This window comes from Truncatella angustata, assembly GCF_020726525.1.
Source record: "Truncatella angustata strain MPI-SDFR-AT-0073 chromosome Unknown BKA67scaffold_12, whole genome shotgun sequence".
Lineage (NCBI taxonomy): Eukaryota > Fungi > Ascomycota > Sordariomycetes > Amphisphaeriales > Sporocadaceae > Truncatella > Truncatella angustata.
This window is the reverse complement of record NW_025763392.1, coordinates 826,643-853,729: the sequence shown is the minus strand read 5'-3', so window position 1 is coordinate 853,729 and position 27,087 is coordinate 826,643. Positions and strand designations below refer to the sequence as shown.

At 50.7% G+C, this 27,087-nt stretch overlaps 8 protein-coding genes and 1 non-coding gene across 9 annotated transcripts; 3 read left to right on the top strand and 6 right to left on the bottom strand.

Moving 5' to 3' along the window:
* Nucleotides 1–6,537: 6,537 nt before the first annotated feature.
* On the top strand, nt 6,538–7,046 carry BKA67DRAFT_665001 (uncharacterized protein; the record flags this gene model as incomplete). The annotated part of the gene is made up of 2 exons (XM_046108479.1): nt 6,538–6,690; nt 6,783–7,046. The coding sequence occupies 2 exons, from the start codon at nt 6,538–6,540 to the stop codon at nt 7,044–7,046; spliced, it is 417 nt and encodes a 138-aa protein (XP_045951677.1).
* Nucleotides 7,047–7,151: 105 nt separating this feature from the next.
* On the bottom strand, nt 7,152–8,053 carry BKA67DRAFT_129977 (uncharacterized protein). Its single transcript, XM_046094992.1, has one exon. The coding sequence runs from the start codon at nt 7,969–7,971 to the stop codon at nt 7,240–7,242; it is 732 nt and encodes a 243-aa protein (XP_045951676.1). The 5' UTR covers nt 7,972–8,053; the 3' UTR covers nt 7,152–7,239.
* A 1,142-nt stretch (nt 8,054–9,195) lies between these two features.
* Nucleotides 9,196–10,631, bottom strand: BKA67DRAFT_664999 (S-adenosyl-L-methionine-dependent methyltransferase; the record flags this gene model as incomplete). The annotated part of the gene is made up of 2 exons (XM_046108478.1): nt 9,196–9,253; nt 9,307–10,631. The coding sequence occupies 2 exons, from the start codon at nt 10,629–10,631 to the stop codon at nt 9,196–9,198; spliced, it is 1,383 nt and encodes a 460-aa protein (XP_045951675.1).
* Nucleotides 10,632–13,703: 3,072 nt separating this feature from the next.
* Nucleotides 13,704–14,699, bottom strand: BKA67DRAFT_527750 (Alpha/Beta hydrolase protein; the record flags this gene model as incomplete). The annotated part of the gene is made up of 1 exon (XM_046098893.1): nt 13,704–14,699. One exon carries the CDS (start codon nt 14,697–14,699, stop codon nt 13,704–13,706), a length of 996 nt encoding a protein of 331 aa, XP_045951674.1.
* Nucleotides 14,700–17,044: 2,345 nt separating this feature from the next.
* On the bottom strand, nt 17,045–18,269 carry BKA67DRAFT_542136 (ribosomal subunit 39S-domain-containing protein; the record flags this gene model as incomplete). The annotated part of the gene is made up of 2 exons (XM_046101053.1): nt 17,045–17,371; nt 17,427–18,269. The coding sequence occupies 2 exons, from the start codon at nt 18,267–18,269 to the stop codon at nt 17,045–17,047; spliced, it is 1,170 nt and encodes a 389-aa protein (XP_045951673.1).
* Nucleotides 18,270–18,427: 158 nt separating this feature from the next.
* Nucleotides 18,428–19,693, top strand: BKA67DRAFT_587072 (uncharacterized protein). The gene has a single exon (XM_046104294.1). The coding sequence runs from the start codon at nt 18,795–18,797 to the stop codon at nt 19,473–19,475; it is 681 nt and encodes a 226-aa protein (XP_045951672.1). The 5' UTR covers nt 18,428–18,794; the 3' UTR covers nt 19,476–19,693.
* Nucleotides 19,694–21,258, bottom strand: BKA67DRAFT_587071 (phospho-2-dehydro-3-deoxyheptonate aldolase-like protein). Its single transcript, XM_046104293.1, has 2 exons — nt 20,279–21,258; nt 19,694–20,212 (listed from the first exon to the last, which is right to left on the bottom strand). Exons 1-2 carry the CDS (start codon nt 21,081–21,083, stop codon nt 19,914–19,916), a joined length of 1,104 nt encoding a protein of 367 aa, XP_045951671.1. The 5' UTR covers nt 21,084–21,258; the 3' UTR covers nt 19,694–19,913.
* Nucleotides 21,259–22,674: 1,416 nt separating this feature from the next.
* Nucleotides 22,675–24,746, top strand: BKA67DRAFT_587067 (SGNH hydrolase-type esterase domain-containing protein). Its single transcript, XM_046104292.1, has 3 exons — nt 22,675–23,078; nt 23,131–23,666; nt 23,723–24,746. Exons 1-3 carry the CDS (start codon nt 22,881–22,883, stop codon nt 24,303–24,305), a joined length of 1,317 nt encoding a protein of 438 aa, XP_045951670.1. The 5' UTR covers nt 22,675–22,880; the 3' UTR covers nt 24,306–24,746.
* A 473-nt stretch (nt 24,747–25,219) lies between these two features.
* BKA67DRAFT_t188 lies at nt 25,220–25,317 on the bottom strand. The gene has a single exon. It is a non-coding gene; the product is annotated as a tRNA-Lys (tRNA).
* Between the last annotated feature and the right edge of the window lie 1,770 nt (nt 25,318–27,087).

Here is a 27,087-nt window from a genome sequence, read left to right as displayed (position 1 = left end):
GGACGATGCCGATAAGCAGAACAAGACGCTGCACTCGAACCTCGAGAACATGCAGAACGAGATTTCCAAGCTTCAGCAAGCCCGTGCCTCTGCTGCAGATGCAGATGAAACCATGGACTTCATCCCTGCTCAAGCTTCTACATCATCAGAGGCCGGACTTCGGGAAATGGCAAACTATCTGCGTCGCGAGAAAGATATTCTCGAGGTTCAACTAGACCTCAAGGTCCGCGAGGCGAAGCAGCTTCAACAAACTCTTGACTACACTCGATCGCAACTTGACGATGCAAAGTTGAAGCTTGAACACGAGCGACAGTCAGTGAGCAATAACGAAAGATCGAGCATGTCGCACAAGGATTTGATGGACAAGCTTGAGCAGCTCAACTTGTTCAGAGAAAGCAACGCAGCATTGCGCGCGGAGAAACGACAGATCGAGGCGCAGATCACTGAGAAGAGCTCCAGAGTCGCAGAGCTTGAGGAAAAGGTCCAGCCACTTGAAGCAAGCATCGAGGAGCTCAACAGTCAATTGGAGCACAAGCAAGCAGAGGTTGATCAGGTTCGCAACGACCGCGATTACTGGCAAAAACGCAGCGAAGACATCATCGCTAAACATGGGAAGACCGACCCTGCGGAGGTTGAAGAACTGAAGGAAACTATTGCTACCTTGGAAGCTGAGCGTAATACCCTCCGGGAGGCTGAGCAACCACTGAAAGCCAAGGTCGAGGAGCTAGAGAAGGCCATCCAGGAAAAAGAAGCTAATTGGCAGGTGACTCGTGAAAAGATCATCGCACAGGCCAAAGAGCGTTCACGACTACTCACTGCCGCTAAAAATGAAGTGGTGGCAGAAAAAGATCGTTTACAAGGAGAGCTCAACGAGGCCAACATTTTGCTGGCTTCTGTCAGAGACGAGGTCGATACCGAGAAGAGTCGTTACGCTACGGCGGAAGAGGAGATTAGATCCTTCCAAAACCAAGTTCAGTCACTGCAGCAAGAGGTAGAGCAAGCAAAGGCTGCAGCAAGTGCAAGTGGACAGGCCCCTGCTTCAACACCAGCACCAGCACCAGCACCAACGCCAACGCCAGTCTCGACTGATTTATCTAACTCCGAACAGGTCGCCAGCCTTGAACAACAACTCACCGAGGTCAGGGCTGAGCTCGAATCGATCAGCTCGCAGAAAGCGACTGTTGATCAGGAGCTCGAGGAACTTCGGGCTCAGCTTCAGACGGTTTCGAGCGAGCGAGACCAAGCCCTTGCCAGCGCTCAGTCCGTCATTGCCAATGGCGACGTACCAATGCAGAACAGTGAAGGTGGTGAAATAGCTGCAACACAGTCAACACCGAACCCTTTGACCGACGAGGAACGCCAGGCTCTTCAGCAGAAGATCGCTGAAGCGGAGGCAAAGGCTGCTGAATGCGAAGCTCGCATGAAGGAGATTGAGGACAATCAGGCAGCCATCCTCAAGACCAGAAGCGACAGCATGAAGCAGGCTTTGAACAACAAGCTGAAGGAAAAGAATGCACTGATTGAAAAGGAGCGAGCAGAGCTAAAGGAGTCCATTGAGAAGCAGCGAGCAGACTTTAACTTGCGCATGGAGCAAGAGAAGAGGATCTGGGAGGCCGAACAGAAATCTGGTGCATCAATAGACAGCAAGCCACCTGCTACACCAGCCAAGCAGACTGCGCCGGGAACACCTACGACCGCTACACCCAGCCTTGACAATATCGGCGATGATGAGGCTCGCAAATTTGTGGCCACTAACAGTACTGTGAAGAGCATTATTACGGCCAACGTCAAGAGCATGGTTGAAAAGGCCACCAAGAAGGCCAAGGATGAGTGCGACCAGAATCACGTGTTGAAGTCTGAAGTCGAGCAGAAGCTGGCCCAAGCCAGGGATTCTGCGGCGAAGATGGCCTCTACGAAGTCAAATCTACAGATCAATATGGCACAGAATAAGGCAAACATGGCGCAGGCGAAACTTGCTGTAGTTGAAACAGCTGCGAAAGAGACTCCCGAGAAGCCTGTTGGAGAAGTATGGGAGTTGGCCAAGAACGCCAAACCACCGCCAGCCGCACCCAAACCTGCTGCACCGGCGGCGAGCGCTGCTTCGGGTAAGATGAAATACATGTCCGTGGGGGGAAAACTTATGCTAATCATGAAACAGCAACTGCTCAACCGGGCACAGCAACCGGCGCAAGTCAGGCGTCTCAGCCAGCCGGCACGACAAGTCTGCCAAAACCTCAGTCGGCCATTCCGATATCAGCAGCAACAGCAAATGCTGCTGTGGCCCCTGCAAATCCGTTTGGACAATCTACAACGTCGCAAGCTGGACCACCTACAGCCAACAATCCATTTGCGTCATCAGTAAACAAGCCACAGCCAGGTGCGCAAAACGGGCAAGCACAGCCGACACAAGCTGCACCAAATGCACAATCTGGCGGTCAACCGAAATCAGGCATACCTCCTCCCAAGACCGGCCTCCGACAGCCTAGCGGAAACTTCCAGGCTCGAGGTGGAAGGGGAGGACGTGGTGGTGCTCGAGGTGGAGCGCAACAAGCGGGTGGTCGCGCCAGTCTGAACCCTGGTGTTGACAATTTTCAACCTGGAAGCGGCAACAAGCGCCCAAGGAATGACTCGGAAGCTGGCAACGCCGGGCCTGGAGGACCAAAGAGGTTGAGAGGTGGCGCGGGAGCTGGTGGTGGTGCTCAGCAGTAGAGTGCCCTGCACAGGACGCAATGCTGGTGTATTTCATGCAATAAATTGGAGGGGCTGTTCACTGTATACACACTGTATCATGTATTCAAGGATTCAAGGATTCAAGGATCACAAGGATTGGCTCATGCAACGGTCAGGCGAAAGGGAGTGGAAAAACTTTACGTAATTTTGCTTTGCGGACAGAAATCAAATATGCAGACATACTGATATCTGCCCCTCTCTCGTAAGAACAGGCTGGTCGCATAGGAATGTCGTAGATAAGAAGAATCAAATGTTTTCATTCGCTGGCTATTTACCTGTTCATGACGGCTTCGTGCTGTTGCTGGTGTAAGTTTGAACCCTTGCTTGCTTGCTCGCGTTTGCTCACCATCTAAGGGGATGGAGGGAGCTAGAAAGAGAGGATGCAAACAGAATGGCGGCACTGGCTATGATGTAAGTGGACTCGGCTTGCCTCTTCCTCTTCCTCTTCTTCTTCTTCTTCTTCTTCTTCTTTTTCTTCTTCCTCTTCCTCTTCCTCTTCTTCCTCTTCTTCCTCTTCTTCTTCTTCTTCTTCTTCTTCTTCTTTTTCTTCTTCCTCTTCCTCTTCCTCTTCTTCCTCTTCTTATTATTCTCATAAGGGCTTACTCGTCCCTTTCCTTAGCTGGCATCTTCCAGCACAGCTTTCACAGCTTGTAGAGATCTTTGAGCGCGACATCACAAAGTTGTCTGCCTCCCCAAGTTATGTACAAAAAAATTCAACATAATCTCAGAAGATCTCGGATTCATACGGTGTTGCAGGTTTTCCGCTCATTCCTACACACTTCATGCGCTCTTTTATGCTCTCTTAGTACTGCAGTACTCTAGCCGCCCTCTGCACTGGGTCACACATGAACTTATCATCACTGTCAATGCACAAAGACTCGCACTACTCATGACTATTGGCCTACCTACCATACAGTAGGACATTATTACATCAGGCACATGGACTACAGACCTCATGTCCTCGAGGACAGCCCGGGATCCCTAACAAAAAGATCTGGCGACCACTACGTTTGCACAACGTTTTGTTGGTCTGGACAGCCAATTCTCTACTTGCCGGTCTTCAAACAGCCATGTCACCACGCAGATGTTTTGCCAGTGTCTTAGCATTACATAGCATGCTTGTACTGCGGCCTGCTGCTCTGTGATGTGTTGTCTTTTCGTCGGCTGTGGAACAGCCCGAGCGATGATGCCAGCATGAAAGACGCTGATTCCGTCCTTTCTATCCAACCCATCACATATATGTCTCTACGGAGAAGAAATACTACACATTGTAACTATGGAGGAAAGAGAGTATGTGGTGAGGTGCAGTGAGCAGTGCAATCTGATATGCTTGCGTTGTCGGTCCAACGAGGATAGCGAGGCATCGTTATTGTGCCGGATCACGCAAGCGCTATTCCAGATCATGGCCAAGACCGATAACCGCGCCTTTTCCCACGGTATCTTTCGCTGGACAGGACTCAATTTTCCCCCACCGCGTAAGGGTAGTAATCCAGACAGTGCTTTTTTAGCTTCAACCGCCGCTTCGAGATTAGTGAGGACAACATCTAGCAGTCAGCCACCGCCGTCTAATACGGTTTGTCATCAAAACTAGCTTATTCGAATAAGCCGGGCTACTGCTACTTCCTCCACTGTCACGGTTTGGTGTTCCAATATCTGCTAGTTCACCACAAATTGTGTGGAACAGAATGGGGACCTGGTTAGCAACGCCTGAACTCGCCTTTTGATGTGGGTTTACCAGTCTAGTCATTTGCTGAGCAACACAGGATGACAGTGATGGAAATGGAAACACGTGCTGATCATGGACAGTGTCAAGAGACTCCCTCGTTGACCAACACCTGCACACTGAACATCTTGACGTGTTTAACTTCTTGTTGGATCCAGCAGACTTTGTCAGTTTCAAATACCAGTAGAAGAGAACATTGGAGCGGTCATAATAACGTCTGCATTTCTGTCAGATGGTCTGCGAGAAGAGACTGAGAAGTGCAGTTTCGGGTGTCGTGCAAATTTACACGCCGGTCATCTTATGCGTGCCAGGTGTTCTTCGCCTTTGTGACAGACCTGGAGACCTGGCCATTCCTTGCAGCTGTGGCACCGCGGTGTATCTATTCCCACGTGCGAAAGCATATTCCTGATGCTGACGGTCAGGTCTTTCCAAGTTGTGCTCCGCACTTTCTTCCACATGCGCGTCTTGGGGGGACATGACGATTGGTATACTGCTGTTGCCCTCGTCTGCATTCTTGTCGGATGGTGCGCCGTCAGAAGCATCGAGATCAAGTGATGTTCCCCTGTCTTTCGGCTGTGGAACAATGCGAACGAGCTAGTTTCAGAAGCAGCTTCTAGATATATTTGGTCTTTCTTGAAGCATATACCACTTGATGTCGAAGCCAAAAGTAGGCAAATTACGTAGAGTGGTTTATATGGTAAAATGTGTTGTTGTTATTGTTATTATTGTTGTTGTAATTGTTATTGAATTTAAATCATTTTGGGCTACGTAAGAAACCCCAAAAATTTATGACTTACCCATTAGTCCACAACATATAGGGAAAGCAGGACTTGAACCTGCATGATAGAAATAGGTGACTCGAACACCCAACCTTCCGTGTGTAAAACGGTTGGGATTGAAGACATACGGAATCGAATAATACATTCTGAAGCAGGTGCCTTTTTTGTTAGATTTCAAGTAGTCTGTCTTACCATTATATATACAAGATAGATGGCCGTTTATAGAGTAATAACATAAACCTACAAGTGTACGGAATTAACATGGATATGTGGGTTGGGTCAGGTTATGGTTCGTAGCTCTAGGGCTTTATGCTTTCGGTTGCTTAAAAGAATCCCAATATAACGAGCATGCTTTTCGAAGGATTGGGTAGTCCTTTCAGCCGTCTACTAGTACTACTTCGCAATACCACTCTCACACTCCTCTCAATTGCGCTTCCCAGAACAATCCTTTGAGCCTCGCAAACCACTGTCCTTTCCCATGAACATCTGGTCACTCGCCTGCGTCATGTCCGCTCTTCTTGGTCAGCGGCCACTTTTCGAATCATGGTTCCCAACCGACGACCGGGTTATTGAACAACGTGTCGACGCCTTAGGCCAACTTCCTAGTGAGTAGTGGACAAATTGGCCATGCCGTAGTAACTTCTTCAAAGAGCAAAGCCTCGAATGAGTTGATGGTGAAGTGCGTTGGGTTTGAAGGCGCGGGTGGAATTTTCGATTTATTCGCCACGAAAAGAGTATGGAATGCTAGATGCGCCAGAGCCAGAGAAGATTGCTCCGCTTGCCCTTTTGCGATCGATGCTTGCTTTCAAAGTGGAGGAAAGGCCCACTGCTCAACACGTTGCTGAATCGGACTGGATGGTCAATTGGGCGCTGCCTGAACTTGACGATCCTGGTTGTATCACCTTACTTCGTAAAGTATAAAAGAGTATTACGCTTAAACATGTGTCCCGTTATTTTCCCCGGGAGTAATGGCAATTGTCCAGATCAGGACAGCGTTGTACCCGTGCCCCACATGGTATAGCGTCGCACCGCGAACCCGCAGGCAGCTATAATCCTACGGAATATTTCCTGGCTGCTAATTTGTCAGTTGCTCCGTGTGTGAGCTGCAGCTGATACACGCGGCCGCATCATTCCCGGCAGGCAGGGCACATCGTATCATCATATCATCTTGCTTGCTGTGCCGTGTAAATTGATATAGGAGCTGACCTTCTCTCAGTCCAGGCAACGGAATTCATAGTTTTTAGAGCTTCATGCCACCTCGATCGGCTATCAGGACCAAAGATCAATCGCAAAAACACACTCGAAATGGCCCAAGAAAGCCAGTTGATCAAGGTTGACATACGTCTTTACAAGAAAGACGAAGTGCCGTATGAGGACTTTATCAAAGGGGCCACAGAGGTCTACCCTACCAAAGCCATCCCGCTCATGAAGAAGCACGGTCTTGTAAAATGGACTACGGTAAGCAACAAGACGCGGCAGAGAGCCTCTGTCTGAGGACTGTCTATATAATGTCTTTCCGCTGACACGATCTTTCTTGCGTGGGCGTTTAGACGGCGTACCCTCCTCACTTCAGAGAGCCCTTTCGTCATGCGCTGAAAGAGGAGATGGGCCGCCCGGAATGGGTAGTGCCCGACCATGATCTGGTCATGTCGTACTGGGTGCGCAGCTTGGACAGTTTACAGGCGCTCACCACGTCCAGAGAATGGGACGAGCTGGAGGTAGATGCGCAGAAGATTACCAACGTGCAAATTGGGCAATTCGCCGTGGGGCACGAGATCGTGCAATTTCAAGACAACTGGGCCGGAGGCGCCTAACAGGACGCATGAGCGTGGAAATTGCTTAAAATGAGGCAGACAACATAAGCTTTTTGTGAAAGTTCAATGGGGTATCAATTGTTCTGTATCCATGCTCCGTGGCAGGATAGCGCCGTCCTTAATCGCTAAAAGCCTGCCCAGGTGGTGTGCCCTGGGCCAGCATCGCCCGTCCCGTCCCGTTCCCACCAATAACTCAGACCTTCTCCTGCTCTATCGACTGCCTCGATTTTCGGTCGCCGAGCAGCTTGATCGGAGGCGACAACATGAACAAATAGCTCCCATGCAGCCAGCGCGGCCCAGCGAAAAGATAACTCGACCACCGCTTGACCCTTTCCTCCTTCTGCTCCAGGAAGGGCAGATACCCGGAGTCGTAAATCCCCACATACTCCTCCGCCGTGTGCGCAAGCTGTACGATGCGCCCACCAAATCCCCGGTGGTGATGCGCGTCCATGCAATCGCAACCTTCCTTCTGCCACATAGCCAGAGCATTTGAAAGCGACATTGATCCGACGAACCAGCCGAACAGCATCATGTAGACGTATGACGCCGCCGAGCTGAGGAAGATGCCCTGCGAGACCGCCACCGTGTCGAGCCAAGGCTCGTGGACGAGGTGGATCTCGATGTTTCGGGACTCCTTGATTATCGTCGGCACGAAGAACCACAGGTTGAGTATCGAGACGTCTATCCACATGGCACACGCAATGAGGAAGGCTGCCGCGTAGACGCTGCATCTCCCATGTGTGATGACCAAGAGCGCCGAGAGCGTGTGTAGTATAACGATGGAGCAGCAGGCAAAGTATATCATGTCGTCGAGGGGGGCCATGTTGGTGGTGGTGGTGTTGGTGGTGTTACTGGTTGGTATTGTTGTGGTTGAGTGCGGCACCATTCGACGACGGTCCTCGGCAGGTCTGGGCATGGGACGCATTCATGTAATTATATATATCGCGAGATGCAAAGCAAGGGAAGTATCAAGGGCGAGCTAAGATTGCGTGGACTGAGGTTTGGGATGTTTTAGGCGCGTCGATCCTGAGACAGAAACCTACTTAAAGTACGGATCCGTACTGGCTATTGACGACCAAGTCCCTAGGTTAGAGGGCTGGCAAGGTCAATGTCTTGGGTTTTCTTGGTGGAGCAGAGTCTGAAACCCGTGAGAGGTTGGCTCCAGCGAGAGCTCCAGGGGGGGGCCTGAGCACTTTTAGTGGACGGGCTGGTCTTCGGGGGGGAGGGGGGCAGTTTCGCGACGGCGGGCTGGCTTGGCTTAAACAATTCTCTTGAGAAACATCACAAATTTCCGTCTCAACCCTTGACTTCAAACTCGAGAGGACATTTAAAAACCCCCGCTCTTGGTGCCACAGCAGGCGCGCTCATTATTTGAATCTGTGATATGCCATCCGTAGCTCATGCACGTGCTATTAAGGTACAATAACCCGTACGCATTACTGTGCAACAAGGTGCGAGCGGAACACCTTAACAACAGGTCCTTACGCGGTTGGGGCCTCATGCCATGCCACTAATACTCCCAGTGTGGTCGAAACAATCGCGCAGCACCTGGCTCCCCGTGCTCTGCACCCGAACAAACACCAGCTTCCCAATCCAGCGAGCGTTCCCGCCAAGTAATATCGGAGTTACGAGGCCGTCCAGTGCGTCCTCGGCTATATCGACGACATCTATCACGACCTGCTGACTGCATTGATGATTTGAATGTTGCCCGTCAATTACGGAGTAGTCTACATACATACTTTCGTCGCGTTTGTGGAGACCAAGCTTTCGCCATGAAAGGCATGATGGCATGTGATTTGATTTTCACAACTCTATAGACTTTTCCGTACCTCAGGAAGAGGAATGGACCACGACGCATACCATACTTAAATGGTAAGGTGCATTAATACACGGGTCCCCGAGGAAGATCCAATCAAGCAAGCACCGCCATGCGGCCGCCTAGCTTTAGAGCAAAGCAGGGATTGAACACGCAATCAAGGGAGGCTGATCAGCTGCGGCTTCTCAAAGTTGACCCCAAAATCTCCACATCGTGAGGTTAAGTAACAATGAAGGAAAGCTTGTCCGATCCTCCGCAACCGTGCTATACTTCTCTGTGTGCCCCCATCTTCCAAATGAGGCATCTATGACCGAGAGAAGAAAAATATGAGGCTCACTCTCTCTGGGTCGCTATCTCGTTGGGTAAAGGTTTTCGCCCATAAACAACATAACTGCTCAAATATTAGCAACAACCCTCATTCAAGGATCCGCGCGAGCAACTCACAATGGTAGATACCATCGGATGTTTGGGTTCTTCATATCCTCCTGCGCCCTTCTGACCAGGCCTTCCACATCTTTTACCGGCCACTCCAAGCCATCCTGTAGGAGCTTGACTGACATGGCCTGGACGGCCTCAACGCAGCTCATGCACGTGTACTTTCCGATCTTCTTCGCGACGGGATCCGACGGCCAATGGTTTCCCCAAAGCTTCAGCTTCTTCTCAGTGACATCCACGAAGCCGGCATTGGTGAGATAGTCCTTGTACTTGCGAGAGACGTCCATGTCTCTTCCCTTGGCCGCGGCGGCGGCCATGGCCAGATGGCCCCACTGATGTACGGCCGTGCCGATGTGGGATCTATCATCGCTCTCGACATGTATAGTCGTGTCTTGGTATTCTGCCCAGCCTCCCGGCTCCAGGTTGTCGTACATCTTCTTTGCTAGTGCTTGAGGATCGTTAATGCCAGTAAACATGAGGCGCTGGTGGATGAAATCGAAGGCCTCGTCAAATATCCAGTCGCCCTCGCAGTCATCTCTGTGGAACTCGATGTTGGGAAGCTTCAGATGCACTGCAGGCTGTATCATGCTCAGATCGGTCCCGATCACCTTTGAGTAGGGATTGCGCTCCGCGAAGTGGATCGCCCAGATACCGGTCCCCGTGCCAATGTCCAGGACGCGTCTTGGATTCCGCACCGGTGCGAGGTGCAGCGCGTCATTCAATAACATGGTCAGTGGAACGTGGTTGAAGTCCAGACGATCCTGCTCGATGGCGTCGTTGGGCAAGAAGTATCGGCCCTCACGGTAGTTTTGCCACGTTCTGCCGCCCTCCTCGATTGACGCTGGGTCGGCTATTGTGCTGCCCCTTTGGCGTGACATCGAGGGCTCGTAGACCTCCTTACCATCTTTGATGCGCGTAAATGCCCGCCTTGTGACCTCGCCGAACTGTGGGACTAGATGCGGTTCATACGCTGTCAGGTATTGATCTTGACTCTGCAGCGGGGCGCTATTGGGAAAATTCGACTGTTGGTACTGAGGCAACGCGCTGGGAGGGTACATCATGTTCGCTGCGGGTAATGGCTGCATATAACCTGGGTTGACATTACCAGCAACTAGAGGGTTTGTGGACTGGTAGGCGCCTTGCGTAGGGAAATACTGGCTAGGATAGACATGGCCGCCACTGAACGGCTGCGGGTTTGGCAAAGCACGAGGCATCGCCGCCTGAGGGTCATACTGGTCTTGGGATTGGGCGCTCTGATCCTGGCTCACCCATTGATAATTGGTCTCTTGGGGCGGGTCGGTATTGTCGTAAGGTCGATATCGTTGATCGCCCATTGTCGCTGGACACCCAAGAGCTTCTTTACGTTTACAAGAGCGAAGATTGAGGGGCGAGATGATGCGACAACTCGTCAGCTTTTATGCGCTGGTGAGGCAAGGGGATTGTGTACATACAAGGGGTCCCGGACCGCTGGGACCGCGACCATTCACGGGCAGCCGCCCATGTGGCACGGCATTGTGCGCGCTTACTCGGGTAGCCCACGAACGACACCCGAGCGGCAAAGCACACCTTGAAAGGGTAGGCCCTCATAGATATTTATATTCAACAATACCATTATATATGCTGAATACGATAGATCTCAAAGTCGGTGCGATATCAGTTTCTGACTGCTAGACCTCAAGGACCAACTTTATTTTGCTAACTTTTGCTCGAGCGGTCAAACCATCAAAGCAAGGCACCAAAATTCGCGCACGGCTTCGATGGCGCATTCCTAGCAAACGTATACTCAATATCATCTAAAGACTCATGGCTTATTCACTGTGGGTGATTTTACTGCTTAGCATTCATTTTAAAATACTCGGTTACATGGAGCACTCGTTCATGGATTACAGCAAAACTAATCATTCTCAATGTACGCGTGTAGCATCTTGTTTCGCTCATTGCCGTCGATTTCTCCGGGCCGTTGGATTTCGTATAATGCGTCCAACATGCATTTTTAAAGCGGTGTGGGCTCGCATTATGAGAGCGCATTGGTCGACATGGTATTGTTACGCGTAAACATTTCGCAATAATCAAAGCCATCGCGACCGCTTTTCCAGATTTTCCTCAATAACGCTCTGTATGTTCGCTTGTTTGTCGTTGACTTTATATGCAACAGGTACATGGCTTGCGCAAACTAAAAATGACGAGCAGTCCACATCTGGTGATGGTCCAATTTGCGTAACATTCCACAATACGAGCCGATCATGAGCCGTCTATCTTCCCGCAACTGGAGTCCAACTGAGATGACTGTCGAAAAGAGCGATGAGTTTATGACCTCCACGGCGCGAAAGTCGCCTTCACTCAATGGATATGTATCATAAATGTTTGCCAACCAGGCACACAAACTAGCTCATTCTAGGGCATCATGGCAAATTGGCAAAATGATGACTACCATATAGACAAGACAAACATACTACAGCACACAGGAGCAGAGACCATCTCGACTCCGACATAGATAACTCAGTGGGTGGTATGAACAACCCCAAAATAGCAATGAGGGATATATAGGGACAGCTGCAGAGACTTCTTCCAAATCCTCGCTGGGATAGTTTTCTTAGCAAGATTCCACAATATTACAATTAGCGGCGGTTGGAGGCATTAAACTCAGGCGGTTCAGGATTCACTGTCGATATGTTAGAGCTTTTCTATTATTGCTTGGATTGGGCTAGAAAAATCCAGAACAAAACCAACATTCGATTTTGATCTGAAATGACGGTGCCCCATGAACTCATCTCTCACGCTAATTGATTTCTATTTATCGTTCAGTCCTTTACCAGATTTAATAGATGTTATGCTAACATGACATTGACAAGAGCCGAGAGTACCACGACGTAATGGGACACCATAGCTAATTCAAGCCCTCGTATAGACGATGCTGACAAAACTATAAACTAATCTAGTCGTTAAGTCAGGCGGCCCTTGGCGGAAATACCTTGCCGCAATTAGCAGGAGTCGTGTAGGTGGAATGTGATATATTTAATTAGTAATATGTAAGCGATGATTCTCAAGACTACTAGAATATCAGTCTCTCCGCCACGCTCTCTCTTCTTTTTCAAATATGTTCTGACTTTAGCAAACCAACCTTCAAACCGAGTTTACTCATCAAGTACTGTTGAAAGCTTTTAATTGCTATTTATAATCCTCTTTTCATTTGGTCTGTCTCATACTTCTCTCCAAATGAAACCGAATCCTAGCTCAAACACCAAAGCTTGAATGAAACCTGTAACGAGGATATCCAGACCCGTTATAAGCTGTTGGTCGTTGAGTGTTTGGATAGTCTCTTCTATAGTGTGCTTCCAGAGGCTTTGTCAATATCATCTCAGGCAATTATTCCCGCCAGTAGCCAAATAAATGCAAACACAGAACTGCCTAAGCGGTTATGAATAACACCATTATAATCTTTACATATGTTAGCAATGTAAAGATTGAGAGTATGAGAAATACTTACACCAAGTCTAGCAATGTTCGGGTTAGCTACAACGGCAGGATGACAATTGGTGTGGGCTTTTGCACATAGCACCCGCCAAACTTTTAACGATGCTCATTCTGAAATATCCTTCATGATATCTAACGATCAATGGACTTACTATGGCCGAGTAGTCACCTAGAAAACAATGTGTCCTGATGTAAGACTGCAACGTGCCCGTCGAAGTAGATATGTATCACTGAAATTACATAGAGGCAATACGAAGCTTATATATACCATAGCGCAGCACCCAATAACGCTAGGGCTCGATAATCAAGTATGGGATTCGGCCAAATACTACCCTGACTCCCTGCTTCTCCAATCTAGATTTATCACTTTGGAATCAATGACTGGTTAAAAACTATGGAACTACACCATCTTGGTGACTCACTAACTTCGATTATACGGAATGTACACAAGAGCGGATTTCCAGCTGCGCCAGGGATGGTTGGGCTGCTAAAGCGGCCATTTACAACAGCGCGAACACTTCCTCAAGCTTTAGGAAGTCATGATAATAATATTATGGGCAGCTCAAGAGAAAGCTTGCGGGCAACAGCCCGACCATATTATCGAACACGTCTGTATAATTCGGGCGTTTGAGTCTTTAGCTTATCTACTAATATTCCTATTTCCGGCTTTCACTGTGGCTATATTGACTGTCAATCTATCTTTATTTCGAGTTTGATCGTGTCCCTGTCTGGATAGGCATGGGTATAGCTGGTTGCTTTGGTGCAATATCATTCTCCCATCTTTCTATCACACTCAGCCGAAGGTTGACCTGAAGTGTCTGAGTTGTTTTTACCGCAACACCAGGCGATAACGAGGTCTCAATGGACTTAACTCAACGTCTTTGTGATTGATTTTGGACGAGATGTTCTGTCTCCTGAAAAAGACCATGCGATCATGGCCTTGTGCACTCCTCCACAAACACAGCAATTTCTTTGTTAAACTTCTCCGGTTCCTCCCAGAACAGCCAATGTCCGCTACCATACTCGGACCACCTCACAATACCCTGCGACTCACCCCTATCTCTCCTCCCTTTCTCCACCCGCCTGACCGTTTCCTTCATACCCTCTAACGGGAAGCACCCCGTCCTCTTACCCGCGAGGACCAATACAGGAACGCGGATGCCCTCGCACGCCTCGCGATGATCATACCGCGTGTGATCAGCCAACAGCCTCGCCAGCCACCTGGTATCACATTTCCGGCTCTCGCCCGTGAAGAAGTCCTCGTCCCCCTTCCTCCTCTCCTCGCTCACATCATCCCCGGGCAGCGGCTGGTACCTATACCCCAGACAGTCGGCCGCCAAGCCCTTGAACGCGTCCTCGGGTCTCTCGATCCACGCCCTCTGCGCACCGAGCATGGACGCCTCATCGAAGCAGCCCCGGTGCGCCTTCCCCTCGTCCCAGGCGTCGAAGGAAGACCGGTCCTGCAGCGGCGCCTGGTCCACGAAGGCCATGCCGGCGAAATCGGCATCCCCGAAGAGCTCGACGTACGTCCAGAGGACCGCGGCGCCGATCGAGCAGCCCACGGGCACGACGTCTGTCTCGGCGTCATGCTCCGTGGGGACGGACGAGCGCAGGTGCGCGATCAGCTCCTTCAAGTCCGCCGCCAGCCGTGCCACGTGATACCCGCCCCTGGGACGGCCGGAGCGGCCGTGGCCGCGCAGGTCGACGGCGACGACCCAGGATGCTGAGAGGGCCGAGAAGTTTTTCTGGAAGTACGCCGAGGAGCCCGAGAAGCCGTGGATCAGGAGGATGAGTTTCTTGTAGCTGCGCTCCGCGCCCGGTGGCGATGATGATGTGGGGCGGCCGTCGCCGTCTTTGTGAAGGAGGGGCAGCGAGGTCTGGAAAGCTAAGGTGCAGCCGTCGCTGGCTGTGATTTCGGAGTATTCCATGGTTTCTTCTTCTTTTTCTTCTTCTTCTTATGCTGGTTGCCTTCTGCAGTCAGTCGTCAGAGGGAATTTGCCAAACGATGACAGTTTTCTCTGACAAAATTGCTGATGGGATGTGCACAATTACTGTTGAGGTTGAAACAAGCGCAATCCACCGTTCGTCAGTGGCGCCGTTTCGAAGAGGCTCCGCTCCAAGACTTGTCGCGGGCTACTTTCAACGCTTCCAATATCTCGACCACAAACCATTGGAGTCGTAGGTGGATTACGATTGATCTGCATGGTCACAAGTCGGACTTCGGAGCTGGGTTTTCTGGTTATGTCCCTATATGGTACGTGAGTCGTAGGATTACAAAAAATGATTTCGAAATCTGTCAGCTACCATGTAACAGACCTTCGTTTTACTATGATATTAATACATTTGCGTAAGTTCTGAACAACTCTCGTGGAGTCTCAATGATATCGGATCGGCCTGTGTTCAAACTGCTACGGGTTATTCTTTGCAGAAAATGCTCAAGAGAGTGTCAACTCAACGGCTTGCGGTTCCTGGCAGCATTTGACTCGGTGAAGAACTGCCAAGGCGTCCAGTACTAGTGGCCTCATCTATATGTGGTCATCCTATTATGGATAGGATGAAGATCTCTCACATTCAAAACAGAAAAGGTTCAAGTATGAAATTAAGTCAGCGTATCACCAAGTCCGGAAGAGGAACCCCAACAAGGGCGAAAGATCACAGATCACTGCTCTTTCGCGTACGGCAGCTTTGCCCAATTTTTCTACATCTCATATCAACTAGTTTCTTTGTTAGATTCCCTCCACTCTGCCAGGAAGTTGATTACAATGAGATCTACTGAACCGGAACCATCTTCTAACAGTGTCGGCCTCCTGAGGAACGGACTGGACGCATAACTGACAGGGCATTCTGAATATCGTACCTGAGTTTTCAAAGAACTTAAACGGAGCCGTCAGCAACAAGTCATCTGTTATCACTATAGTGACAAACTTCGGCCGCAAATCTAACCCACTCCCACCCTGCGATTTGTCCTCGCTGGTAACGAAGGGCAACTCTCAGTCCTTAATAGGAACAAAAGCCGCGTATCAGACAACGATAATAGCAACGGTCTCTTTCGTTATTAGCAAGAAAAAATCCGGATTCATTGGATCTACTAGATATAGAGTCCCATCTGCCTATATCATGAAGAAGATAGGGTAGAACTATCTCGAAGACTATCTCCGAGCGAGAGATGGATATTCGTCTAGAAGTATTCCTGGCCTTCGACGACAGAGTTCGGCTCTTTGTGAGGAGAGCACATATTCACGCAAGGTCACAATTCGTCCCCGTCAAAGTCAATTTTCTGCGACTAAGTATACAGAACAACCGTGGCTTTGTCCCTCAAGAAAGAACCCTGCCACGAAGGACGACGTGTTATACGGAACCCAAGCTCTATCGCAGCTGTTTTGAGACGACTGCTAATGGACAGCAAGTGGAGCCTCGATCTGGATCAGCCATATCTGTAGTCCACAACATCAACCGTGAAGCCAAAGATCAATGTGCCGTGGGCGTGTGCCGAGGCAAGGTGCGCCGATAGCTGTGCATCTGGCCAGGTCGACGTTCACTACGCATTCAGCAACGCCGCCTCGAAGCAGCAGGTTCGTTGAGATTCGAGCATACGAGTGAAACGCGAGGGCTTGGCCGGGATTGATATGCAGGGCCTTCAGGAGACAGGATCTGCCCTAACACTATAACGGCGAGTGGGTCGCGGGTCGTGGTATATATAATCATCCGCAACGCCTGGGCAAACACATGAGCAAACAACAGGGAGGATTGGTCAGATGTATTTTATCGGTCATACTCTGGTGACTATGTGCTACACTTCGAAATACTGTATCTTTCTGAACTTTTCTTCTTCCCCTTGCGCACCATCATCCAATTGATATTATACAAATATGCGTCTATTCACCTTGAGGCAATCTTGACATAGTGGGAGGCGTGATGGAGGTACAGGGAGGTAGAGTTGTCAACACGAGTTTATAGGCTCTGAGGTGGTGCGCTTCATTTTTTGCTCGTCATCCGGCGTTGTCAATGGTATGCCGCCTTAATGACTCAATATTCTGCCAAAAACATGGGCGAAACTTTTACACATCAGAAAGTGGTGACCAGACGAGCAATGCAGAAAGTCGAGCTTGGCTCAATGCTCAGTGCTCAATGTGATCATATACGGGATCCAATCATACACAAAAAGGCCCTATAGTACAGCTCTTGATTTTACATGGCCTGTTAAGGTTGGCATCTCCTACTCGCTTGACCACGAATATGCACCCAGACGCCAGCCCGCGAAAGCTTCAGTTACTTAGGCCGCGCCTTTGAACCAGTGCTTCTCCTTGGTTGCCGGTACAGCCAGGTGGCCATCCTGCAGGTCTCTCTTCTTGAACTCCTCCTCAATGATCTTGTATTGACCAATTGCCTTTGCCTTGTCGCCTCTGGTCACTTGCTTTGATGAGAAGGCGACGTTGGGCAGGCTGATGAGTTCCCGGCGGGTCTTTTGAATTTCCTCGCTCAAGGTCTTGGCCTTTGGCGGCGCTATGAGGGTAGCGATCAAGGCAGAGACGGACTTGATGTCGTTGAGCTTGTGGTCAGGAACGAGCTGGCCAGTGAGTTGGAATACACGCTTGGTAACCTGTGATGCTTGTTTAGTGGATGGAAAGACAGACTTGGACGCGAGGCAAACATACGGCGAACTTGAAAGTGGCGTCAGCAAGAGAGATGCGCTTCCAGGCACGATCCCACGACTCGAGGTAAGCACCGGCTTCCTGAGGAGAAGGCACAAAAACACGCGGCTCCGGAGCACCCCCGGGAACTCTCTCGGCCTCACGGGATTCCTGGACGTCCCAGTTCAAATCCTCGGCCACTGCACCGTGCTCGCCTGTGAGGGCCACGGCACCATGAGCATTACTGGAGATTTTCACTGCCAACACTCTCGATAGCTCTTCCTCGGTGCCAACCGGCCATGGAGAGGCAAGCTCAGCGGTTCTCCCGGCCTGGATCAAAACTGTGGCCTCCACCACCGCCCTGCGCACGACAGCCTCCAGCACCCGAGGATCCTGGATCTTCTTCTTGGCCTTGAAGCCAGCAAAGTCGCCGGCCTTGTTCCAGTTCTCCCTCTTGTCCCACCAATCCTCGAGGCCACCGATAGTCGAGAGCCCGTCGGAGGAGAGAGCAGGCGTATATGCGGGATCGGAAACCTGGTTGGGAGCTGCTGCTTCCGTCCTCGTGGGAGGTGGGCGGAAAGCGCTGGGCTGCTGAGCGGCAAGCTCTGATTCGGCTCGTTCAAGCTCGTGGAGGATCTCGTCGCTGGGGGGCTGGGGCGCCTGAGCGTCCACGAGGGATCGGGGCAGGGAGGAGTTCTGCGAATAGAACCGTAGACTGCCGGGGCAAGCTGGGCGTGCTGGCCCTGCTGGCCCTGCTGCTGTTCGGGCCGTCGCAGAAAGGGGCGTGGCGGCGCATGGTGCGATGGACTGCTGTCGTGCGGGAGCCTTCCAGCCGCAGGGCTTCCCTAACCTAGCTATCCTCCTCATTTTTGCCTTTGTTTGGACTCGGAAGGCTGGGAAACTCGTGAGAAACAATGGCGGTTGTCGGATGATATGTCTGTAAGTGGCAGACGTGAACTTTTCTGCCAGGGATCGGATGGATTCCAGTGCAGTTAGTCTGGTCTAACTAGAACCAAAAGCCGCGGGGGCTCCACAGTTGAGTTTCCAAGTGTGGCTGTTGGTCGGAGCTTGAGCCACACCGAGCATCAAGAATAGTAGTCCAGACTAGCCTTGGTCTGATTTACAGAGGACTCTTATCGCTGTCAGGGTGCTGAACACATGATAAACGACAGCGGGCTTTGGGCTTCCAGCAACCCGCAAGGTTACCGCAAGTTAACCCCAGGTTAGTCAGTTCAATTCGCGACAGGGGCATTGAATACAATACCTAGGCACGTCCTCCCACCACGGAGTACTATTCAGCACAGCACACCACCATCTCAATGTCGCCAGCATGATGCGCCTCAACGTCTTCATGCTGCTCTTCGGAGCCCTGCTGGCACTGGCCGCCGCAGAATGTACGTACTCATCTCCTGCATCTCCCCCTTGTTGAGCCCAATGCAAAGCCTGGAATACACCACGCAAACAACACGCAGCGCACTCGCTAACAACACCCCGAACCCAACAGCAGCCCCTACATTCTGCAAGTGCACCTGCTTCAGCAACAGCACCATCGTGCGGCTGGGGCCGAAAGACTCCTCGTCCTCCTCGCCCGCGGGGGGCTCCTCGCCGTCCCCCAACAGGAACGACGACGGCAGCAACAACCCGAACCTCTTCCTCCGCTCCCTGAACCCCTTCACCACCTCCCCCCGCCCGCCCTCGCACCTGAACAACAACAACGACAAGCGCGCCGCCTCCACCTCCTGCGCCCAGTGCACCCGCGCCTTCTGCCTCGGGTACAACCTGCCCATCTGCGAGCACGCCGAGGAGAAGGACGTCGTCACCATGTGCTTCCAGCGCGACTCGAGGAAGGACATGATCATCGTCTGGGGCTTCATCGTCGGCACCCTGGGCCTGCTGGGCTGGGCCGCCCTCAAGCGGCTCGTCGAGCTCAGGGAGGGCAGGAGCAAGATCGCCGGAGCCTCCCCCCTCGGTGGCGGCGGCGGCAGCGGCATCGGCATGGGGCTGCCCGGTGGTGGTGTTGGTGGTGGTAGGCGCGAGGATAGGGGGGCTTATGCGCCCGTTGGCGCGAGGTGATTTAACGTCACATCATATGTTTCGATATGTGGAGGAAGAATGAGAGGTTTGCTTTTCTTGGATTGTATATCGTTTGGAGGGACATGCATGCGCGGCGTTATGGGACAACACGGTTTCCGAGAGAGAAAGGTATAGATGCACTCAAACATTGCTGTAGATATCATACCCAGGAGAGGAAAGAGTGTTGGAGATCAATCAAGATGCTTCGTGCGGGACTTTCCGCATGCCATTTAATGTTATGTGCGAATAAAGCATGAACGCCATGTATTTCGCCCCTGCCTATACATCCCATTTCATCAAGAAAATTCATCACTTTTGTCCCGAGACTTCGTCCTCGCCCCTTTTTTCCTTTTCGGATCTCTCGTACAATCACCTGCAGGAGAAACACAGCGAAAAAGAAAGTCTCAGCCGCAGTTCTCTCCCTCTGAAAACGGTGGCCTACGAGCTACCATTACCGTTGGCGTGGCCGTTCTTGGCCCCGATCTTCTCTCTGCGCGCCCGGACGGCGGCCGCGAGGTCCTCCAACACCGTCACCGTCTCGTCCCAGGCGATGCAGGCATCTGTGATGCTGACACCCTTCTTGAGACCAGAGGGGCCCTCGGCCGGTACCTTCTGGTTGCCCTCGTTGATGTTCGACTCGATCATGACACCGATGATGGACGTCTCTCCCTCGCGGAGCTGGTCGCCAATCACCTTGGCCACCTTGGGCTGGTTGCGGTGGTCCTTGTTCGAGTTGCCTGTCGTCAGATGTTAGCTCCCCAGTGTTCCCCATCAAAAGCTGTACCGTGCAAATGTCGGCTTACCATGCGAGCAGTCAATCATGATGGCCTGCTTCTGACCCTTCTTGGTCAGCGTCTCCCTGGCCAGCTTGACGCTCTCCGCATCGAAGTTGGTGCCCTTGGTACCGCCGCGGAGGATGACGAAGCCGTGCTCGTTACCCTTGGTGCGCGTGATGGCGGCCAAGCCCTCCTTGGTCACACCCATGAAGTGGTGCTTGGCGGCCGCGGCGCCAATAGCGTCGATGGCCACGCCCAAGCTGCCGTCCGTGCCGTTCTTGAAGCCGATGGGGAAAGAGAGACCAGAGGCCAGCTCACGGTGCAGTTGTGACTCGGTGGTCCGGGCTCCGATGGCGCCCACAGAGATCAGATCCGCGAGGAACTGCGGCGAGATGGTGTCCAGCATCTCGCTGGCGATGGGCATGCCGCTGGCGGTGAGATCGCAGAACATCTGGCGCGATATCCGCAGACCCTTGTTGATCTTGAAGCTCTCGTCGATATCAGGGTCGTTGATCAGACCCTTCCAGCCGACGGTGGTGCGGGGCTTCTCCAGGTAGGCGCGCATGACGATGCAGAGGTCGCCCTTGAGCTTCTCGGAGAGAGCCTTGAGAAGGGCGCAGTACTCGTGAGCCATGGCCGGGTCGTGGATGGAGCACGGTCCCACGACGACAAGCAGACGGTCATCGCTGCCCATGACGATGGACGCGGCCTCACGACGGCCCTTTACTACTGTCTGCAGGGAGGCCTCTGTCATGGGGATCTCAGACATCAGGAGAGCGGGCGGGATCAAGGGATCCTGACCCAGGACTGCGAGATCGTTAGTTCTGAACATGGTTGGTCGTAGAATGTGAGCGAGTAGGGAACTGAACGAAAGAGCATCATGGCAGATGTACTGGCACGTTCATATAGACCGTAGAGAATGGATAGGTGCAGTTTCCAGTCTGTAGCAAGCCTCTCGAGACGTGTCCATGCCTGTCATGAGATGAATGCCAAAAAGGGAAGACAAGTACCGTCGTGTTGATCAGGCAAGAAGCAAGGTGCAAGATCAGGGTCAGATCGGCGAAAAGTTTGTGAACCTACTTCTTGTGTCATCAACTTGTGATGCCATATCGACTGAAGGCATGTTGACGTATGTGAAGAAGAAGAAAAGGCCTGGCTACTGCGAGAAGGCGATGTCTAGAACTGGTGACCAGTGTCCTCTTAAGACGAGAAAATTCGCCGAATATGTGGATGGGGAATGCGGGCGGAACGGATAGACGCTTTGGTGAAGTTGTACCCGAGGAGAAGAATCGGCCCAGAATGAGATGATCTTTGTGTTTGGTTCAGGCGGTTAAAGTAGTGAGGTATTCCAAAAAGTAGTAAACTACTGAAGGTGAAGTCTTTAAAAGGTCGATATGACTCAGATATCGAAGCCCAGAAAGTGTGGAGGAGCCCGTAATTTCCTTTCACTACTGTCAAGGGTATGATGTAACGGCGCGAACGTCAAAGAGCAATTCGGTCTTAATGAGTCAATTGATACTCGACACACCAGAAGACTTATGTGGTCACTCCGTTGGAAGCTCTAAAAATGGTTTCAGATTTCAATTTTGGCCTTGCAATTGAACGAGGACCTGGAATTTCAAGACGCCGTCTTCGCAGCTATATGCGGCATGGTAGACCCTAGAGAAAAAAATCCCACCATCTGTTCTGCAAGTCAGATATGCAAAGTGTCGAATTGGCCGCTGAAAGGAGGGGTCCACGACATGCGTGGAGGGGCAATCCGTCAAGGAAGAAAAAAAGAGAGACACTAAAAATCGGCGCTTGCAATTGAGAACCAACTGAACTTGTGACCACAGACGACCACAGACCACTGGAAAATCTAGAATCTGCTGATGAGTGGATCTGTGATGCACCCAGACTGCGTGGTCATCTTTTGCACGTTCGCACCTCATTCGTTCGTCGGGGATTCCCCCTTTCACACCGCCCAATCTTTGCAGTACCGACAGACGGGAACGTGCCGGTTGCGGACTTCGGAGGGGTCCTCCCAGTCTTGGCCTTTCTAAGCGACATTCGGTCGTTTATCGGGCGATCCCTGTTCGAGCCTCACAATCATGGTAAAATAGTAACGAAAGGATAATGTAGACATGAACTATGCGGGAGAAGGACGATATTTAAACTATATCTATCAGATCCAGGGGTCAAAGATCTAATGCATCCTCCCGTTGTCGGGATCTGCCAAGTCTGGGGGAATGTGAATCCACCCGGGAATGTCTTTACCCCCTTCGGCTCTCATCCGCCAATGAGGCAGGCCAGTTCTGAGAGCGCTTCTTATTCCGCGCTGTCAGTGTCGCTTAGGGTCGGTATCAATTGCCGAAGGCATGTCATTTAAGTCGGCAGGATTCCCCAGATTCACTTGAGCCGCTTATGGTGGGTACTTTGATCGACTCTGGGTCTGATGGAGACTGACCTGTTGAGCCTAAATGCCACTCGAACGGTAAATATCATGCTTGTAACGGTAAAACATGTTGAGCGGAGCCACCGCTCCGTTATGTTGATGACATCAACTATCATGTCCAGTATATGAGGGAAACTTCAAAATGGTGCTCTTGTCAGCGTCTTGGCAGGTTACTACTGCCACTACATTGTGAACATGACATTCCCTATTCCGAAGAGGCTGAGAAGTCTCGGTGGTGGCATTCTCTCTTTGCTGCTACTTTCACAATGCTCCCACGCCTTGCCTACAGATGTCAGTCGACTAGAAGAGAGACAGGATGACTCTCAGTGGGTTGCCACGTGGACTTCGATGCCACAATTGGTGGAGCAGAGCAATTTGCCTCCTTCTCCCTTTGTACGTGGTGGTTATTGGATGTGCTGTATACCAACTCTGACATTAAGGACAGCAAGGTGGTTCAATGTTCAAGGATGCTACCTTACGCCAGACCCTTCATCTATCTGTTGGCATCGAACGAGTCCGTTTCCAAATCTCCAACACTTTTGGGGGCAGTGATCTGCCCATCACAGCGGCTTCTCTGGCCCTGCCAACTAGTGGGAAGGCCGGAGTGAATGGTATCGACACATCAAGTCTCGTAGGGATAACGTTCAACGGCACGACCTCGGTCAATATTCCCAAGGGACAGGTGGTTTACACAGACCCAGTCAACTTTAAGGCAGCAGCACAGTCCATGATAACCATCAACTTGTATTTCCAAGCAGGCCAGTCGGGGAACAGCATCACAGGTCACCCTGGAAGCCGAACAACATCTTGGATGCAGCAAGGAAACCATCTCAATGCCAGCACCGTGACTGGTGCGAGTACGGCACATTGGTATTTTGTGAGCGCCGTAGAAGCATGGGCCCCCAAGTCGAACTCTGCTCTCGTCATCCTCGGTGATAGTATTACTGATGGGCGTGGAAGTACCGACAACACGAACAACCGGTAGGGTCTGCCTGCATCCACTAATCAGTGACGATCGTGGCTAACCTCTCTCCAAGATGGCCTGACCTGGTACTGGCCAAGATGCAAAAGTCTGGCATCACGACCATCGGTGTGAACAACCAAGCAGCCGGCGGCAATACCGTGCTCACGGGAGGACTCGGCCCACCTCTCATGCAGCGATATAAGCGTGATCTCCTGCAGACCTCCGGGGTCAAATACGCCTTGATTTTCGAAGGGGTGAATGATATCGGTGGCGGCTCGACCGACTCGTCTACCCAGACTCGTATTGGGGACCAGCTGATTTCGAGCTTCAAGCAGATCGCATCCGACGCGCACAAAGCCGGGATCACCGTGTTTGGAGCCACCATCACACCATTTGGCGGAAACGGGCAGAGCTACAGCAACCCAACTCGTGAAGCGACAAGACAGCGTGTGAACAAGTGGATTCTGAGTGGTGGCGATGGCAGCTTCGATGCGACAGTCGACTTCTCCAAGATTCTGGCGAACAGTGGCAATGCAGCGAACTTGGCTAGTCAGTATGATAGTGGTGATCATCTGCACCCGAACCCTGCTGGATACCAGGCTATTGCCGATGGGTTCCCGTTGGACATCTTTAAAAGCAATGCGACACTGGTATAGGTGGATAGTATGTTCGTGGATTTGAGTCGGGAATGCGGGACGGTTGGAAGAAACGGAGATTGACTGCTGATCAGCTGTCATCCATCCCGACATCGATTTATTCCTAAACAGACACAAAATGTTGTTGGACACTGCCCAGATATGCCATATAGTCTACACTACAAATTAATCAGTGTTTATTCCATGCAAATACACTCCCGACACGAGCCACTACAGTACGAATATACTTTAGGGTAAGACCACAATTATTACCGTAAGCAACAAGAACTATGTGTTTGGTGCTCGTCTCCACGCTCTCTCATCTGCTTCCTTCCGGCTCTCAAGATTTCTCTTACCCTTCCCTTTTGACGCTGTACTCGTTTTTTACCCTTACTGCCTCAATTTCTAGTACATAGAGTGATCCAACGTTGTGATCTCCGGATATAGAAGGGCTGTCTACTGGATCACAGTGATGAATAAAATACCAATCAGCCAGAAGTACTGCCTGGTGCATTAGCTATCGCTTTTTGACGTCAAGTTGTTGCAATGCAATATCGTGTTAGTATATAGAAGAGTCTCCCTGAATACACGGTAGTCATGAATAACAGTAGTTTTTATTCACAAGTCGAGATCTACTATGGTTAACCGCATTCGGTTCGGAAACAAAACAAACCGTAGCAAACAATCATAAAGAATGGCTCATTGTGCGCATGTTTGCGGCGGTACACCTCGAGACTGTCGGCACCCGAGACTTATTTAACCAGCGTACACTAAAATAATCACAATCTGTCCATTTTAAAGATTCCGTGTTCCCGCAACTTGTGACTGAAAATTTTGTGCTTGCCTGTCACCGTGCTAACCCGGTAATCAATCCAAGTCCTGCAATGTGATGCAGAAACACCAAAGCAAATCATTGAAAACTCCAAAAAATAGAACGCCCGATGCGAGGCTTGAACTCGCAGCCTTCGGATTGCTGCGGCATCAGGATGATTCCGTAAAAGTCCGACGCTCTGACCAATTGAGCTAACCGGGCGCTTTGTGGTTGTTGGAAACGTGACCGATTATCGTCATTAAAGACGGCATAGTCATAACCGAGGCGTGAATGTGGGGATGGGTGGTGGGATCCATGTGTCAGAAATGCTGGTTCGGACCGAATGGATGTGTGAACGAAAATTCGATGGTTGGGGGCCGTGAAATGGGGCTCAGTTGGCTATACCGGAGGACTCCGGAAGGAATGTGGGATCAATGATGGGCGTGATTGAGCCACTGGTGCGATTTTCCGCATCTAAACCGGACTGAGGGATTTAGCCAATAGGCTAAGGGACACATGAATTCATATATAATTATAGGAAGGCTGGTACCTATACGCACATTAACCAGGAGGGAGGTCTGAGGGTCATGACCATAAACTTGGTCTGTTCAAAAAGTATGCCTGGGAGGTTAGCGTAAAGTGGTGTTTTCCCATCATTCATGAAATCTTGCGATTGGTTGAATTTCTCAGACTAGCGATGTGGTGATGTGGCGAACGACCTGTACGCCAATGTAATCACATTCCTATAATTATTGTTTCCGATTCTTTATTCCGATAACCTTTAATACTGGTTGAACATAAGGCATCGTGATGCAGAACAGTGTCTATGGGCAGTGCTGTGACCTTGTCCAATGTTATCCATATTTGGTTGGGTGCGTGCTTGGGGAGCTTCGTGGGCTTTGACCATGCCAATATGTAAAACTGTAATCAAATTGTTTCGTTTTTGTCAGCTTGTGTCAATGCCGTGAAGTTCGTCAGGTGCAGTGACCGAATTGGTGTCCGCTGCCCAACACTTTCCCATTCTAATATGCCCTGAGTCTTTTCTCATTGCTGCAATTACAGGAAGCGTTTTGAGTTGCGCCAGCTTTGCATCTAGCGGATGCGAGCAATCGGACAGGTAGCCGTCTTCCCGTATAGCAGATTTGACACACTCAAGCTTATAACTGCCGTTATTCGTGTCTTTTCAGGTTGACCGCCTCAAGCGACCGACTGCGACTCTTATCAGGCCCCGGCGTTAATTGGCTTGGGATACTCCAGTGAGCCGGCCACATCGCAAGGGCCAGCCACTCAAGCTATGAACGATTCGATTCTATCAATGGAAGCAAACGTCTCAACCAAATCGTGAAAGGCAATCGAGTGCAATCGAAACCCAGTCTGACCAAATAAACACATCGGTTGTTCTCCGACTCCCGTTCCGCTTTGCCGCCGCATGGAACAGCTACGGTTATATATTTACAATCAGACGCCTTAAAGCCAGGATCTGCTAACTACGAGTTGCTAAACTTTAAAGGAAGATCTTTGAATTACCGAAATCTTATTTGTATGAATACCTTGTTTGGAATTTTATAGTATTACATCCTCTCTTCAATAGTAAAAGGCAGCATTTGTTATCATCGACATTAAAGTGCAAAACGATAATTAACGGTGACCAAATTACAAAACTTTTGTCATGCTTACCATTCCTTATAAATAACTGCTTGGCTTCAAATTAGACGTTGAAGGCATTATGAACCTGGGGCTGAAGAACTTCCTTGTATGGCCGGCCACAGTCGAAACCGATCAGTACGTGTCCGCCTTATTATCCAGTCGATAAGAACAGTTGTTTAAGTCAGATTGGCTTTGCGTGTATTGTGTCAATCCGGTCATAGCCAATTATTTTGAAGCAAATTGGCCTGTTCACAGGTTCCGAAGGTACAGTGCTTAACATGAGCGGCACGTTCTTCAGCACATATTTTCGAAAATCAAAATCTACTTTCGCCTGTCCCGTTTGTA